The 17,791-nt window shown below is 54.1% G+C and overlaps 2 protein-coding genes across 10 annotated transcripts in view; one reads left to right on the top strand and one right to left on the bottom strand.

Annotated features, from left to right (window-relative positions):
- The window catches only part of TAF8 (TATA-box binding protein associated factor 8), a 40,198-nt gene extending 29,443 nt beyond the window's left edge, over positions 1–10,755 (top strand). The window contains exon 9 of the transcript XR_005021888.1: positions 10,574–10,755. The gene's annotated coding sequence lies outside the window, so the exon portion shown is untranslated. The remainder of the gene's footprint in view (positions 1–10,573) is intronic.
- Positions 43–17,791, bottom strand: part of C11H6orf132 (chromosome 11 C6orf132 homolog) — a 36,282-nt gene continuing 18,533 nt past the window's right edge. The window contains exons 3-7 of one of the 9 annotated variants that reach the window (XR_005021886.1): positions 11,870–11,945; positions 6,526–9,787; positions 5,865–5,913; positions 3,586–3,925; positions 1,841–1,948 (exon numbers count right to left, since the gene is read on the bottom strand). Coding sequence is in view for 7 of the 9 variants with exons in the window: in XM_036869352.1 (XP_036725247.1) it covers positions 88–352; positions 1,790–1,948; positions 6,526–9,787; positions 11,870–11,945 (3,762 nt within the window). In the remaining 2 variants the exon portion in view is untranslated. Of the gene's footprint in view, positions 1,355–1,779; positions 1,977–3,585; positions 3,926–4,066; positions 5,914–6,525; positions 9,788–11,869; positions 11,946–17,791 lie in introns of those variants that run through there. The other 8 variants (XM_036869352.1, XM_036869354.1, XM_036869353.1 and 5 more) reach the window with 8 other exon arrangements.

Genomic DNA, 17,791 nt, shown 5'->3' with positions numbered 1-17,791 from the left:
GCCTAGAGCCTGTGCTCCGCAACAAGAGAAGCCACCGCAATGAGAAGCCAGCACACCGCAACGAAGAGTAGCCCCCGCTCTCCAAAACTAGAGAAAGCCCGTGGGCAGCAACAAAGACCCAATGCAGCCAAAAAAAAAATAATTAATTTTTAAAACCCCTAGAACCATAAGGCTTTCTCCTGAGGGAGGGCTTTCCAGGTGGGCGGGACAGTGAACAAGTTGGTCCTGACTGGCTTCTGCCACCCTGGCCCCCAGCGGTGCTGTTCCTTCTCGTTGTGTGATCCACGTTTGGCAGAAACATTTCCAGTGGCCCCAGTAGCACAGGAACAGGCTGGAGAGCCCAAGCAGGGTGCTGAGGATGGAAGGAGATCAGAAGAGGAGCAAATGTGGAGTGCAGGTCGCTGGGCTGCCCGGCACTGGCAGCTCCAGGTGGCACAGGGGGCAGTGGACCTGACCTGATGATACGAGGGCTGCCCGAGGCCCCCAGGCCTCATCCTATAAGGACCAGATGGGCCGCACCTGGTACCATCACTGCCCAGCTCCTTGTGTCTCCCCTTATTATCTTTTTTTGGCCGCACCGAATGGCTTGCGAGATCTTAGTTCCCTGACCAGGGATTGAACCCGGGTCTATGCCAGTGATAGCACTGAGTCCAAACCACTGGACCGCCAGGGAAGTCCCTCGTGTCTCCCCTTAGAGGGCATCGAGTCTCAGCCCATCAGGCAGGAGCCTCTTCAAGGCATCTTGACGCCTTTATGATGAAATGCAAGAGGCCCATCCCTAATACCATAACTCTGTGTCACACAGGAACCTCAGCGTTAGGTCAGGTCACACACTTCTAGAAACAAGAGGGTTATGTGGTCACGCGTCCAAGGGAGACATGGCCTTTGCCCTCAAGGAACTTAAATAGTGCGTGACAGCATTTGATTAAATACTAACAGGTGGTCATTCAGGAGACACATATTAGTACCTGCTGGTGCCAGGAGCAGCACTAGATGCTGGGGATACTGGGATGAATAAGACAGGCAGCCCATGAGTTGTGGAGCATACAAGCTGCTGGGGGAGGGAGATGGGGAGCAAGTAACACCATGCGAGGGGGACTGGGGGCCTTTAACAGGAGCTGATGTGGCAGAGGGGGTGAGGGATGTCCGGCTGGGCCTGAAGGATGAGGAAGAGCCAGCCAAGGTAAGTGGCTGCAGCGGTGTGGAGGAGGGAGGGGTCTCCAAGCAGCGCAGGGCTGGGGCGGGCTTCCCGCAGGAGCTGATTTGTGCTGGGCTTGAAGAGCGAGTCAGCCTTGAGGAAGCAGAAGGGGCAGAGTAGTGAGGCCATCAGTCTGGCTGCTCTGGCCTCAGGATCCTGTGAGAGGGAAGTAAGGGGAGAGGCGAGGCTGAATCTGAGTGGCTGGCAGGGATCCACATGGAAATGGCCGGGAGGGCACTTTCAAGTTAGAAATGGGGAGCTCAAGTGCAGGTGAGATGGGGGCGAAACTCAGTCTCCTGAAAAGGAAACTATGGAGATGGAAGACTGGGAGGAGGAGAGGTGCCGGGACACCTGGGCGGAGGAAGGGAGCCGGGCTGGAGGACAGGAGACTGCAGAGCACGTTCTGTAGAAGCTCAGAGAATGGTTCTCAAGGAGGGGAGGGAGGAGTGGCTCTTCTGTGCCAAGTGTTAACGAAGCTTCTAGAGCTCTGAGCATTGGGCAGGGAGCACAGGATCATCCAGGTAAAGAGGGAGCATTCGCAATGCGTTGCCTTGGTCACCGCCCCTCTCCCAGAAGCTCACCTTTTCTCACCTTCCTGGCCAAAAACATCCCGAGGCCCCAACAGCGGGTCTGCAGCAGCCGGCCATCCCTGTGCCGTCAGAGGGAAGAAGCCCAGCTCCTCTGCCTGGAATCAGTGGCCGCCCATCCTGGGCAGCTGACTCATGGTGGGAAGCCAGCATCGCCTTCGAGCTGCAGAGATGAAAGCGGCCACAGGCCACTGAGGGTAGGCAGGTGGTGGGTGAGCAGGCAGGGGCAGGCCCGCCTGACATCTGAGCACTTAGGAAGCTCCTCCCTTATGCCTCCCAGGTGGGAGGCACCTCTCCCCTGCAGCTTCCTGCAGGAGTGGGAGGAAGCCTCTCTGTTTCAATGAAGCCCAGCCCTGGAGAAAGCTGTGCTCCCTTTGGGAGAAGAGGACCCTTCAAGTATTGCTGACTGCAGGCCCCAGGACCTGCCCCCGCTGCTGCTTTGGGCTGGGCCTCAGAGAGGGGTTCTAGCCCCTGGGGCTTGGGCCACGTCCAGGGAGCAGTGAGGAGGCTCCAGAAACCAAGGTGCAACCAACTCGATCCAGGAACACCTGTGCCACCTACACCCATTAACTTTTTGTACTAGCTTTTCCCTCCTCAGGCCCTCCTGCATCCCTGCTCTGATAGAAAGGTATAAAGTTCGGGGAAGGTGTGATTGGGAGAGGGATGAATGGGTGGGAATGGATACAGCTAGAAGGAAGGCAGCTGTGAGGAAGCAGACAGAGTTTGGAGTCAGGTGGGCTATTCTGAGCAATTCACCTTTCTTCTTGGAGCCTTAATTTTCTCATCAGCAACATGGAATTAAGAGTATTACGAGGCCAACACATTTCAGAGGACTGTGGTGAGTAAATGAGGGAAGGAATGAACCTTCCAAACTGTCAAAATTAAGCGTTGGTGGTTACCATGACCATCATTGCATCAGGAGTGCTCAGCGTGAAGTCCACGGAGCCCAGTTTGAGGGGGTGGGGGGTGTCTGTGGAGTGCCTGAAATAATGTGTAAAAATGCATGTGGGGTATCTTTCTGGGGTGAGGATCCATAGCTCTCATCAGCTTTTTGAAGACGTCTGGGCCCAACAAAGCTTAAGACCCAGACACAGCACGAGCCCATCCCCATCACTTTTGAGATGAGTTAGCCGAGACCCAAGGTCACACAGCTTGTCAGAGGCAAGGCCAGATGTGGGACCCTGATGCCCCAACCCTCTGCTCCCGCTGCCCCTTCCTTGTCAGGGGAGGGGAAAGAAGAGTTAGGAGGGAGCAGGGGTGGGGCTGGGGGCGGAGGAGCAGCCAGAGGCAGGGCCCCTGTCTTCACTCTGTTACCAGATGAGGGCCTCGCGGTACGGGGCAGGGGACGGTGAGAGACAGAACAAGGGAGCCCCAGGATGCGAGAGGGAGGCCCTTCCTGGAAGCACAAGTTGCTGAATAAGTGAGTCGTCCTCCTAGCCTCCCTTTCCCAACAACCCCCCACAAAAGGCTCAGACACAGGAAACACAAGAAACACACTCTCTCCCTCACACTGTCTTGAGATGACCTCTGGTTCTCAGTTTCCTCTTCTGGGAAATTTAAAGATGCCATGTCAAAGCTTTACGGAAAACCATGAAGGGCCACATGCAAACGTTAAGGTAGTCATGACCCAAAGATGCAGTTTCCTGAGCGGCTCCTGAGTACCAGACACGTGCTGGATGCTTGGCCTAAATCGGCATAAACGTCACCCCTTCAAGAGGCCTCCCCTGACCAGCCAAAGTAAATCCACTTCTCTCTCCCACCCTCCAGTTATTCTCATAGTCCTGTTCCTTCCCTTCCTACCACTTATTATAATAGAGGCTGTTTCTGTGCGTTCCTTCCATCCTCTCTCCTCCACGAGACTACAGTCTTGCCATGAGCAGGAGGCGTGTCAGTGTGTTGATGGCTGTATATCCGTGCTAAGCACAGTGCCTGCCATCTAGTAGTCACTCAAATCCTTGTTAAATGAACGCATGACTGTCTCTAGTCTTCACAACAGCCTTATGAGGTAGGTTATCACGCTCACTGTACAGAAGAAGAAACGGAGGCTCAGAGAGTCAGAGACTTGCTGAAGGGCACAGTTTGTTATCACCAGACTTCAGCTCTGCTCCTTCCCCTTGAAGGACTTGGAGAATGAGGAAACCTAAGGGTCAGAGAGAGAGTTTGGTCCAGCATAATGTCTCCAGTTCGGCCACCACCCTGCGCTCAGCCTTCCCCAGCTGCGCTCCCCCAACCTCTGATCATACCCCAGTAGCTCCCAGTCATCAATCCACAGCCACAGAGCTGGAGGCCATCCAAACTGGCCTGTTTATTTCCCAAGCCAAGTGAGAATCAGTCCTTCCCTGCCCACCCCAGAGCAAGATACAGTTGGGAATCCACACCCCACCCCTCAAGCCTTAACACAGCAGATAAATTAGTGAACTCTTTTATAAAACATTCTACAGGGAAAATACATATATATAGAGAGAGAGCCAGTGCTGGCACTGGGGTGGGGTTCGTTTCTTAGACACAGGTAACCAGATCCTGCCCCATCAGGGCGCCCACCCATCCCTGCACTCTCTTTCCCTGAAGTGGTCATCTGCTATCCCCACACCCTGTTACCTTGGCTGGTTAGCACAAATCATAGAGGTCCATCATCGTGCCCCCAAAGGGAACTGCTTCCTGGCTGCCCCTACCAGCCTGCTCCTCTGAGGTGGGCACCCCCTGCCCTTCCTCCTTACCCAGGTAGCCTTCCTTGGCCTGGCCCCAGGAATTCAGCCCACCAAGACCTGAAGACAGAAGATTGACCAAAGAATATTGTTTCCTGATATGTTTGGTGACCATATATTATCTAAACCAGGACTTTTTTGAAAGTGGAAGGGGTTCTCACTCACTGGAAAACAGGCATAAACCCAGACTTCCCAGCAAAGTACAAATGGTCACCCTACTGATAGGGCTCCCCTGCTCTGAACTGGCCCAGTCCTGCCACTCTTGACTTTCCAAAACACGTTGCATACTTGCAGCAAACTCCTCTCAGACCTCTATTCCCATCTCTGTCACCTTCTACTCTACAAGGCCTTCTGGCATCTTGGTTACACATTCTAAGGCCTCAGTAATATTGGAGACCTGTAGTATTGGGGTTGGGAGGGGTGGTTGGGAATGATGCCCCTCCAAATCCCATATAGGACCTGGCCATGTAAGGCCTTTGGTGTCAAGCCCCAGGCTTTCTGGCTCCTTGGGCCCGATCCCCCAAATCATGGCTGCCTGGGTCTGAATAGAAAAGCAAGCTTTAATCCTCTGTCTTCCATCCCAAACCTGCCACGTCTTCTCTCTCTAGGCCTTCCTGTAGCTCAGGGCCAGGGAGAAATGAACCACCAGTACCCCTATCCCCACCCTTGGTCAATGCAAAGCACTTTGTTCCAGTACCTTCTCTACATGTTGTGCATGCATATTCCTGCTCACACCTCAATGTGGCTTCTATGCTAGGAACCCCAGGTGTCGCCTCTGGGAGTGGCAACTGGAGGACTGGTGGAGGCTGAGGAGGTCAACCTGTAGCACCCTGCACCCCCAACCCAGACAGGGCTGGGCCTCAGCCCCTCATGAGGGCCTGACCAGCAATCACAGCCATCCCGATGGGTTCCCATTCTAAGCGAGCGCTCCAGCCCTTGCTTTTAGAACCTGCTCAGTAGGCCTGCTTGGAAAACTGCTTTCAATAAGCCTTGCTAAAGCAAATAGTACCAGACAGTGAAAACTCAGGCTCCAGCTCCTTAAAGGTCCCTCCTCTCCTCCCTCCTTCCCCCTCCCACCCCCATCTGCAGACAGTCCACAGCCACACCAGTGCTTTGGGAAACAGAAGTTCAATCTTACTCTTCCTGGGGCCACTGCTTCACTTGTTGTCCCCCTGTCTGTCTTTGGGAAACAGACTTCTCTGTGTCTGAGTGAGGCTACTTAACACCTGCTGCGTCCCTCCCACCCCCCACAAAAACAAGTGCCCGGATCCGACCCCTTGGAGAGGAACTGAGAAAACCCTGGGCTCAGGATGGGGCCTTCCTATGGGCCCCCGAGTAGGCATAGGAGATGGGATGCCGGGTCCCGGGCCTCACGGTGAATGTGTTGATGGAGCTTCCATAGTGGGGGTTGCTGTGGGGAGACCTGGTGGGGAGCAGGAGAGAGATGAGGTTAATATCTGGTTAACCAACACCGCTTCCATCTCCCCCAGGGCTCAGCGCAATGGAGCTGCCCCACAAGCTCAGGGCTTACCACCCCCAGAGTGGGACCCCAGTATTGACTCACCAGACACAGGGCTTCCCTCCTGTCTAGGCCCTGATGCCAGAGTACATGCCTCATACCCTTCTGCTCAGAACCCTTCCCTCCTAGCCTGGCTCTGGACGCATCTCTGTGACGGGAAATCCCAGCACCCAAGGACCACTCAGGTCTCCCCCCACCCCACACTGGGACTCCAGGGAGTGGGAGAGAGGAGAGAGAAGAGGGAGCTGGTGGGGAAAGCAGGAGGAGGGGGAAAGAGAAAACAAAGGAGATAACGGGAAATAAGGAAGCATATAAAGGAAGCGCCAAAGGCACCCTCTCCAGGTGAAGTGTGCCTCCCTCCTCCTTCTCTCTGCCCTGAGAGCCAGAGGGGAGAAAACCAAATGTCCCAGACTGATGGCCGTGGCCTGGCCAGCTCCCCCGTGGTCCAGGGGAGAGCCTCCCTCTCCCCTGGCTTCCCAGCCCAGGCTCCCGCCATCACCCTGGCCCGCAACTCACCTGCGGGTAGCCGGGGCGCAGCCGCAGTCGCCGCAGTTGCCGCCGCCGCCGCAGGGCGCTTTGTACTTGGCCTCTCCGCGGGGGGCGCCCTCCAGGGACATCTTCCGCACGTGCAGGCCGGCGGGGGGCGCGCGACCCGTCGAGTTGACGCGCCGCATCTCCGGGCGTCCGGGCGCTGCGAAGGGCCCTCTGGGCTGCGGCCCGAAGCAGTTGGGGGAGGTCGGGCTGCGGCCAGTGCCGCCCCGGGGCAGCCTGGGGCTGCGGTGGGTCTCCCCGACGACGTACAGGCGCTTCTTGATAAGCGAACGGCCCCCGCCCGAGAAATGGTCCAGGCCCCTGGCGGCCCCGGAGGGGCCCGCACTGGCGGAAAAGAGCGAGAAGCCGCAAGCGGGGCCCGCGTCCGCGAGCTGCCCCAAGTCTGAGAAGTTGTTCCGGGGAGGGGAGCCCCGGCGCCCCAGATACTGCAGGGCGCGGGGCGGGGGCGCGGGGTCATTGCTGAATTCTGGCGGCGGTGGGATGACCTCAAAGTTGAACTCCACCTCCTCCCTCTTGTGGGAAGGAGGAGGGGAAGAGGAGGACTTGGGCAGCAGGCGGCCCCGGGGGAGGCTCGAGGGCGCTGGTCTTTCCCAGGCCACGGGGGCCTGCGGCTCCGTCTTTGTCCAGCTGTACCCGCGGCTGGGCTCCATGCCCTCTGGGTCTCTGCGGGGCTGGGGCTTCCACTGACTGGTTACCTTGGGCTGTCCTGGCGAGGTTAGCTGGGGGTCCTTCTCAGTCTCCTTGGGTACCTTGGGGACCACTGTGAAGGAGTTGGGCTGGCCGTCGTTGTAGAAGATGCTGTCAGAGCCTGCCCTGGGCTGGCTGTGGCCACGGAGACTCCCTGGCAGGGAGGACTGGCCCAGGGCAGCCCCTCTGGACCTCCCCTTCTGTGCCCTCTGCCTGGCTGCAAGGAGCAGAGCCATCGCGGAGCCCTGCTCCACCACCTCCCCTGTCACTGGATGCCTGAGGAGTTCCTCAGCGGGCGGGGCTGAGGCAGGGGGCTTGGCTGGCAGCCCCTGGGGCTCCTTCACCTCCACAGGCTCCCCTGACCCTACAGCCTCTCCTCTGGACAGGGTGGGCATCACCACGGCCACATCTCTGCTGGGGCTGTTCTGGCTGCGATGGGGCTTATAGAGAAATGGCACCTCTTCTCGGCCAGGGGATATCTTTGGGGGGAGGGCTGGAGATGAGAGGGCTCCCTGTGTAGGCTTACTGGTCTCTGAGGAGCGCCCTTCTGCCTCTGACTTGGAGGGCACTGCAAGTTCTTGATGTTCTGGCTTCTCCCACTGCCCAGCTGGGACTAGGTTCTTCTCTGCTATCAGTTGGGATGATGTGGTGGGCAGAGGTGTGGCCTTGGGTGGTGTGGCTCGTCCAGGTGTGGCCTTGGGTGGTGTGGCTCGTCCAGGTGTGGCCTTGGGTGGTGTGGCTGATCCAGGTGTGGCTGGCTCAGGTGTGGCCTTGGGTGGTGTGGCTGGTCCAGGTGTGGCTGGCTCAGGTGTGGCCTTGGGTGGTATGGCTGGTGCAGGTGTGGCTGGTCCAGGCGTGGCCTTGGACTGGAGTGGTGTGGTTGGCAGAGGGGTGGTGGATAGAGGTGGCAGATTCTTGGCCACGGGCTTGGAGAATTTGCCGTTATCAGCCCTGTTTTCAAAGATTCTTCCCCCTTCTAGCTGAGGTTTGGGAGGCAGAGACCCTCTGCTGGGCTTGGCTTCCTTCTCTGCTGATGAGGAAAGCTGGGCCTCCAACTTATTCCGGATCTGCCAGATGCTAGGAGTTGGCAAGTCTTGGGGGATGTAGTCCACAGGTGGGAGGGTCAGGCTGGTGGCAGCCTTCCTCTCTGGCTGGCTGCAAGGACTCTCCTCAGGAACACTTGGGGGCGCCTCCTTCTCTGGCAGACTTGGGGGCGCCTCCTTCTCTGGCAGGCTTGGGGGCGCCTCCTTCTCTGGCAGGCTTGGGGGCGCCTCTTTCTCTGGCAGGCTTGGGGGCGCCTCTTTCTCTGGCAGGCTTGGGGGCGCCTCTTTCTCTGGCAGGCTTGGGGGCGCCTCTTTCTCTGGCAGGCTGGGGCCCTTCTGGCTCTCCTTTCCCTGAGAGGCTGCAATTGGGCCTGGTCTATGACTGGCAAACCGGTCCTCTCTCCTGGAGCCACAGAGATAGGCTGACAGCTCGTTCCGCAGCTTTGCCATCTGGCTGGGATCCCGCCAGTCCACGGACTCTGAAGAGGCTGTGTCCTCCGGGCTGGGGGGGTTAAGTTTGGGTTTGGGAGCAGGAGAGCTGGACTTGGGTCTTTTCATAACCCCAGCCGGTGGAGGGGCTGCCTTCTCAGCAGATGGCAAAGGAGGGGCAGCTGGGGGCAGGGGGGGTGCTGGGGGAGGGAGTGGGGGTGGAGGAGGGGGCAGGGGAGGGGCTGGAGGTGGAGTCTCGGCTTGTTCACTTGTCCAGGCCTGGGACTGGCTCGGCCTCGGACTGGCTGGTGCCGTAGCCCTGGGCTCCTCGGGATGGTCTGGCTCAGTGGCCCTGTCGGGGTAGACCTGGGACGCGGGGCGGATGTGGAAGCTGGGAGGCAGTGGGAGTCGACTGGGGGCCTTCTTGGTGGCCTTTCCTTCCTCAGGAAGAGCCCCTTGTGCTTCCTGACTGGAGATGGATGAAATCCTGACTGGGGTTGGGGGAGGCACCTTGAGCGAGCTGGGGAAGGTGAGGTGGATCTCTGGTCCCAGGAGGCTCCCCTTGGGCTCAGCAGGGCTCCTGGGGGGGCTGCCTCTGGGGGCCTCTGGCTGCCCGTCACTCAGCGCTACCTCTGATTTCCACTTGGTGATACCCGCAGCGGGGAAGGGGTGAGTCCCCGGTGTATGAGGAGACACTGGAGCTGGGGGAGCCGGGGCTGGCAAAAGGGGTGGGGGTGGGGCAGGGGGAATGAAGTCCGGAGGGGTGGGTGTGGATGGGGAGGGAAGGGGGGGTGCGGCGGGTAGGGCCCCCATTACTGGGGGCAGAGGTGGGGCCACGCTGGGCGGGGACGGGGGTTCCAGCAGCAGCAGCGGGGGAGGCGGGGGAGCTGTGGAAGGTGGAGGTGGTGGTGAGGGCTCCTCTTGAGGCTGCGGAGTGTCTGAGGGTGGTGCCGGGGCTGGGCCCGGGGGTGGCGGGGGGATGAGCAAGTCCTGGCCATAGTACCTGGGCCTTAGGTCCCCCACAGAGCTGTATAATCGGAGGTTGCCGTTGATGAGCTTGCTGGTGCCTGGAAGGAGGGAGAGGCAGAGATGAGAAGGGCGAGAAGGCAGCCGGGCTTGCCCATCTCTGAGTGCCCAGGGCAGGGCGGGGTGGGCTCCTGAGAGAGTAGCTGGCCGGTTTCGTGCCTCTCCTTTTGAACACCGCGTGAGGAGCAGCCATGTCTCGAGTCTCCTGAGCTCTCCTGGGAGTGACCCTCTTCTTTCTAGGGAGGGGCCCCTGCCTGTCCCTGGCACAGCCTCTGGAGCCTGTGCTAAATCTTCTCCATAGGCTCCCGAGGCTCACCCTTCTCTGCCCCGCTCACAGTCCTGTATATAATCCCTTTACTAAACTCTCTTCAGTTAGGCCCTTCAAGTGCACCAAGTGTTTCTTACAGGTGCCTTGGCTGGTACAAAGCCAGAAAGGCCAGGGTTCAAATCCCGGCTCTTCCACTTACTAAATGTGTAACTTGAGACACATTCATTAACCTTGCTGAGCCTCAGTTTCATCATCTGAAAAATGGGAACGATGTCAGCACTTACCTCATAAAGCTGTTGTGAGGATTAAGCAAGAGAATTCATGTAAATGCATGGCAAGGGCTTATCAGGTGCTAGGCCCATAGTAGGTGCTTAACGAACGGTAATCACTTTGACCACTACCACCTGTGCTTACCTTTTCGTTCAGCGTAAGACAGACAGGGAAGGTGGCAGAGATAGGAAGTCATGGATGGGGGCAGGGGCCTGGAGACCTCAGTAAGGAAGTCTGGGTGAAAGTTTGGGAGGGAGAAATTTGCATGAGCAACTCTTGCTTTCTAAAGATCCTGAATCTACCAAGAACCCAGCTTTCCACCTCACAGAGAACTTCTGGAACAGATTCTGGACTGCAGGATGGATGGGGGTCTGTGGAAACGAGGTGACCTGGACGACCAAGGCGCCAGAGGGATGCTGAGCCCCCCTGGCCCCAGCGGCTCACATCCCTCCCTTCTTGGCCCCAGTCCCTGCCCCCTCCCTATTGTCTGCAGGCCACCAGGATGCCCTGATTACTTCTCTCTGAGGGGCACCTGTCCTTCACCTCTCCTCCTCTCAATTTCTAGCACAGAGAAAAACAAACCTGGGAATGGGCAGCTCTGAAGGGCTCCTCCCAGCTGTCTGACTTCAAAACAAACGCCAGACCGAGAGTGGGGAGGGGGAAAACCAACACCCATTGAGCACCCAAGTGTTAGGAGCTGGGACACAGCAGTAAAAGACAAACCAAGAAGTAGTCAAAATACTGGCTCTCGTGGAGCTTGTGTTTTAATGGGACAATGAGACAGGCAATAAACATAATATATTAGTAAATTAATACCACATTAGGTGATGAGTAATATGGGGGAAACCCAGGAGGGGTGGTAGGGGTGCAATGTGAATAGGGTGGTCAGGGAAGACCTGGCTGAGAAGGTGACACTGGAGCAAAGAGGGAAAGAGGGAGGCGAGAGCTGTGCACACGTGCAGGGAAAGAGCAGTCAGGGCAGTGGGAACTGCAGTGCAAAGACCTGAGGGTGGAAATGTGCCTGGATATTGAAGGAGCAGCAAGGAGACCGGGATGGCGGAGCAGCGAGAGACGGGAAAGCCAGCAGGAGATGAGGCCTGATTCTGGTGGTCCTGGCAAGAACCCTTCCACTGGGTGACAAGGGAAGTCACTGGCGGGTTTTGAGCAGGGTATGACAAGAAGTGACTTGCGTCCCATCCAGTACTTAGTTTACTCTTCCAGAACTGGAATTGTCTTGCCCGTGGCTCACTGGAAGATACGGAGGTGCAAGGGGTTAAGTGATTTGCCCCAGGGAGCGAAGCTAGTATGCAGGGGAGCTGGGACTCGAAGCCAAGTCTGCCTGACTCCAGGGTTCTCTCTACCACTCACGGTGAACTTGTTCCTGCTCTGGCCTCGGCCCTCACCATCCTTCCCCTACTGGGCCTTAGCCAACCGTGGCTCTCCTCATCTCCCACCCACAACAGCCAGCAGCCAAGAGACCTGGGGACTCCAGCTTTCTCACCAGCTGGGGAGGGGGGACCAGACGCTTGGGCTTAAGGAGGAAAAAAAAAAAGATGGACAAGCCCCAAGCCTAGGGTCCTCTTACCTGTCATTTGTTTGTCTGCAAAGCTGTCTGGGACAGAGGGGGTGGGCACAGCCAGTCCATGGTTCTCCTGGGCATCCTGAAAGAGAGCAGAACAGTTAGGGGACAGGGAAAGACAGATGGTTCTTAAATCGCTGCTCCGTGAGGCCATTTTATTGCTGGAAAATCCACAGTGATGGTTGCACAACCTTGTGAGTATACTAAAATATAAAAGGGCTCATTTAAAAGGGTGAATTTTATGATATAGTCGAGTCTTGTTATTCGCGGTAGTTAGGGTCTGTAAAGTTGCTAGGAACACTCAATTAGCAAAAACTGGATCAAAATGCCTGAGGGAAATACAGGGTTAGGTTCCTGTAAACCTTGGTCAAGGCACTTACATCAGCTGATCAATACATAACTTTGTTTTATGCGTGTTTCTGTTTAAAGAGACCTTATTTAATATCTATCGTTGACTCACTGACACTGAACTCATGGCCAACAGCACCATAACTCACACCTTGGGAGCTTACCTAACGCATGTATTTTCTCTGTAATGCACCTCACCTAGCCTCCTTGCATGTAGGGATGTCAGACGGCACATCAGCCCTATGTTTGGGGACTGTTTTAAATAGCAAAATCACCAACAAAAAGCAAAGAAATATGAAAAAACATGGCACTAAATAGAAAAGGATGCTTATTTACAGCATGAGGGCTGAAACAAGAAAGCAAAGTGTCTTGTTCGACCTCAGCAGGGCCCATGTGCATCAGGTGACTCAAATTTTTCACTACTCTGCATAGGTCCAAAGCATCTTGAGTACTGATTTGGGGGGGTTACAAATAAATTTTAGCAAGCAGGCGAATTTGCAGATACAGAATCTGCAAATAATGAGAATCAACTGTATATAAATTGTATCTCAGTTAGAACAGAACAAACAAAAAAATTCTGCGTGACTCCCCAGGGATGGCCACAAGATAAAAAGCCAAACCCCTCAGCCTGGCCTCCTGTTCACTCTTAGTTTTCATTAGGTATTTACAGAAAAGTACCTAAGTAAAAAGTGGTGAACTGGAGTACCGACAGCACTGCAGATGCCCTTCTGATCTCTAAGCTTGGCAGACCATAATGCGTTTACACAGCTGTCGGTATGTACATACTGTTTTACATTCTTTTTTTTTTCCCCCAAACACACATTTCCATATGTCAACAACGTCCACACACCTGTCCTTTGGAGGAGCTGTGGAGCATTTTATGGTCACTTTCAAGGTCCTCAACACCCTGTTCTCATCCTTCCCAGCCAATGTTTATTTCCACTCACTTGTTACAGGCATCCTGCCTTCTAGCTGGACCAACTCCCTCTCCAGGATCCTTCCAACCCACACATCTGGTTCACGTTCATCTCTGACGCTGGGTGTTGGTCAGGCTGTGCTCCTCTTCCCACCCTCCATTTCTAACAATACCACCCATTGCTCTGTGCTCTAAACATATGATCGCCATCACACCACTCTGTGAAGAAGCTATCCCCATTTGTCAGAGACCGCAGAGGCTCAGAAATGTTTGGTAAGTTGTCTATAGTCACATGATCAGTGCTGTCAAACACAGGTCTGTGGAGCTCCCACCCCTGGGTATTTTGCTTCTCTAAAGTCTAAGTCTCTCATCCTGCAAGGATTCACTGAGCCCCTCTAGAAAGACGGTAGCAGGGAAGGGGAAGCTCTGGAGCCAGACTGCCTGGATTTGAATTCCGGCTCTGCCACCTACTAGCTGTATTGACTGTGCCAGTGACGTAAGCTCTCAGTTTCCCTGACTATGAAACTGTGATGAAAATAGAATTTACCTATTCTAGGGAAGCTGTGAGGATTAAGTGATGCAATACACAAAAAGCACTTAGCTCCTGGCACGTAGTGAAAGCCCAATAAATGTTAGTTCTTGTTGTTATTCCTAAGGAGCCATCCCTTGTCTGCACCAGCCCACACTGACCTACCCTGTTCAGAGCAACCCACAGCCAAGCCCCATAGGGAGGACTTCTGTTTGCTCTCTAGATATTCCCCCAGTTCCTCCAATAAGATGTGGTTGCTCCTTGGAGCCCAGGGACGTGTTTTACACGAATCCCCCAAAGCGGGACACATAGTAAGCCAAGTTGTTACTCGCTGATGGGCTGATGGTGCCAACTCTCTAGACTTAATGGTTTAATATATAAGAAGGGGGATTCAAGGTAGATGTTTCAGAAATATCCACAAGACCCTGGGTTACCAAGGGCAATCTCAGAATTACTCTCTGGCCATTTGAGGGCAACAAACAACCCATCTTCTTGTTCTTAAAGAATTCTGGGGACTTCCCTGGTGTCGCAGTGGTTAAGAACTCGCCTGCCAATGCAGGGGACATAGGTTCGAGCCCTGGTCCGGGAAGATCCCACATGCCGCAGAGCAACTAAGCCTGTGTGCCACAACTACTGAGCCTGAGCTCTAGAGCCCACAGGCCACAACTACTGAGCCCGCACACCATAACTACTGAAGCCCACGCACCTAGAGCCCGTGCTCCACAACAAGAGAAGCCACTGCAATGAGAAGCCCGTACATGGCAACGAAGAGTAGCCCCCGCTCACCGCAACTAGAGAAAGCCCGTGAGCAGCAACAAAGACTCAACACAGCCATAAATAAATAAATAAATAAAAAGAATTCTGAAGCTGGAATGGCCTTGTTCCATCATCTACTCTTTTTTTCTGCCTCTATTTGATTCACACGGCCACACACCTGTTCTTAACATCTGTCAAACCCAGTGATCCTGCATTCTGAGATGCAGCACACACACACACACACACACACACACACACACACACACGACTGATTGTCTAATAACCCTCATCAAGTATGTATACTCTGATTTTGATAAGATGTAGGCCAGGCCTTTAAAAGCCAGGGTTGAGATCCCTCAATTACTCTTTTGCATGTAGTTGGAAAGTAGAAAGACCTGGGGACTTATCATCAAAAGTCTTTGGATTCCATTCGTGCTCTGGATTTTGCCAGTGCACACATGTGGTGGTGTGGCGTGACCACCAGTCACACCAGTGGTGTGACCTTGGATGAGGTGTGACCTTGTTCCTTGCCAGTGGTGTGACCTTGGATGAGCCATAGCGACGATGATGTTAATCTATCATCTATGCACCAACTGTGTGCCAGCACTATGTTATCTCAAATCCCTTAACAGAGCCAGGGTGCACACCTAGGCCTCCCGACTTACCCTTTCTACAAATCACTGAGACCCATTTTCTTCACGTACAAAATGGAGATATTTCCTGCCTTGCAGGGCCATTAAGAGGACCAAATGAGATAACAGAAAACCCAGGAAACCAGTGCTCGTTGAAGGAGTATGTCTTCTAAATCTTCTCCCCCACAAAGGTGAAAACATTGTGAACAATCAAAGTTGCCTGGAATCCTAGAAGCACCTTCTGGGTCACCCTGAGTGCTTAACTATAATTACATGTGGACGAGGAAGACGGACGAACTTTATGGGCTGGAGGTAACACTGTCCACCCCACCTTTGATCTCAGCTCTGAAAACGCATTAGACCCCAAAAGACCACAGGATGGAAATCCGTCTCCTGAGTGGCCTTGGAACAGCAGCTCAGGCTTTTTAGCTCCCCCATCCCACGCCCCCACACACACACACATACATGGGCGTCCCAGGACACACCTATAACCTTGCCGCAGTGTTTGAGGTGCTGTGGCATTCCACGCCCCACCACCCTTGGGGCAGGTCCCAAAGCCCAGCCTCACCCCTTCGGGAGCCCCCTGCACTGAACTGAACACAGCCCCACATCCCCAAGCCCCAGCTGGCCCTGCTCCTTCCCCACACGCCCGCCTGGCCTCTGGTGGTTCACCTAGCTGTCCCTTCCACTGGTGTGGATTCGGGGAAGGCAAATACAAACTCATTTTAATGCTAGTCCTAGGAAAACAGACCCGGAAGGCACACCCCCTCCGCTCACTCACCACAGGGACCCAGGCAGCTGGCATCGAGTGACAGAGTTCAGTGTGAATGGCATCCATCTCCACGGGAGCTGAACTCCCTCACCTGTCTCCCTTAGCCTCAGAGAACTAACGTAAAGCCTCCTTAAGAAGAGGGCCTGGAGGTGACATCTAAATGCACTGTGTGATCCTGGGATGGAGTAAGGCTGTGCCACAAAGGACCTTAGTGGACAACTGGCGATGACCGAATATAAAAGGTGTATCAGATAACAGTATCGTACCAATATTAAATTCCTGGATTTGCTAATTGTGCAGAGAACATCTCTGTTCTTACGTAATGCACACGTAATATGTAAGCTTTTGTTTTGTTTTTGTTTTTAGTGAAGTATAGTTGATTTACAATGTTGTGAATACATAAGTATTTAGGAGTAAGGGGACCGGGTGTCTCAACTTACTCTTTAATGATTCAGGAGGAAACAATGTATAAATATCAAGAGAGGGAGAGAGCAAATAAAGCAAATGGGGGCAAAATGCGGTGAATGGGGGTGGAGGTTCTAGGGAGTTCTTTGTACTATTCCTGCAACTCCTTTTCACGTTAGGATTGGTTAAAAAGAAAAAGTTGGGTTTCCCTGCTGGTGCACTGGTTAAGAATCCGCCTGCCAACACAGGGGACACGGGTTCGAGCCCTGGTCTGGGAAGATCCCACATGCTGCGGAGCAACTAAGCCCGTGCGCCACAACTACTGAGCCCGCGTGCTACAACTACTGAAGCCTGCGCACCTAGAGCCCGTGCTCGGCGACAAGAGAAGCCACCGCAATGAGAAGCCCGCGCGCTGCAACAAAGAGTAGGCCCCGCTCACCGCAACTAGAGAAAGCCTGTGTGCAGCAACGAATGCCCAATGCAGACAAAAATAAATAAATAAAAGAAAAAAGAAAAAAGTTACTCAAAAGTATGGACACCAAGGAGGGAAAGTAGCGGGGGAGGGGGTGGTGGGATGAATTGGGAGATTGGGATTGACATATATACACTAATACGTATAAAATAGATAAGTAATAAGAACCTGCTGTATAAAAAATAAATAAATCAAATTCAAAGAAAGTAAGTTACTGAATGCCACTGAATGGTCCATTTTAAAATGGTTAAAATGGTAAATTTTATGTTACGTGTGTATCTTACAATTTAAAAAGTTAAACAAAGCATAGCAAACAAAAGACAAGAACATCAAAAGAGAAGGTGTTGAGGGAGACTTGGAGTTTGTCCGTCCACTGGACAGACAGCACCTCACATCACCTCTTTCTCTCATCCCCAGTACTCCCAACCTTAACAACAATAATAACAGCTGCTACTTACTTAGCACTTACTCAGTACCATGTGCTCTTTCTGTGTTTTCCATCTCTTAACTCATTTACTTTTCACAACGTGAGATGAGATAGGTGTTACTGCTACCTCCAATTTACAGATGAGAAAACCGAGGCGCACAGAGGTTACGTGACTTGCCCAAGTTAGATATCACTGTTTTTCCAGGCATCTGATCATCACCAGCACCCCTAGCTTTTCACCCGGCTCTTCCAGGCACTTCCTGAGTCCCTCCTTTCCTGCCACCCCGCAAGCTCGGCCCTATTTCAGTCCTCACTGTCTCTTACCTAGACAGACAAACAGACAGACAGACTACTGCCCTGGTCTCTGCCTTACCCCTGATTCTTCAAACCTGATGCCAGGATGTTCTTTCTAAAATGCATCTCAGAGTAGGTCCCTTCCCTGCTCAGAATCCTTCCATTGGTCCAGAGGATGAAATTCAAACACCTTCACATGGCGTTCAAGACCTTTCATAAGCTGTCCTGTCTGCAGCTCCTGCCACCTTCTCCCACCCACTCCACAAACTCTGGGCTCCAGCTAGTGGTTCTTGTCTGTTTCCCACCACTGTTCCTGGAGACTGGACTCACTCATGAGCAAATGGGCTCCTTGCAGCAGGGTTCTTCAGTATGGCAGA

This window comes from Balaenoptera musculus, chromosome 11 (assembly GCF_009873245.2).
Source record: "Balaenoptera musculus isolate JJ_BM4_2016_0621 chromosome 11, mBalMus1.pri.v3, whole genome shotgun sequence".
Lineage (NCBI taxonomy): Eukaryota > Metazoa > Chordata > Mammalia > Artiodactyla > Balaenopteridae > Balaenoptera > Balaenoptera musculus.
The sequence above is the reverse complement of the archived record's forward strand: the minus strand, read 5'-3'. Positions and strand labels throughout refer to the sequence as shown.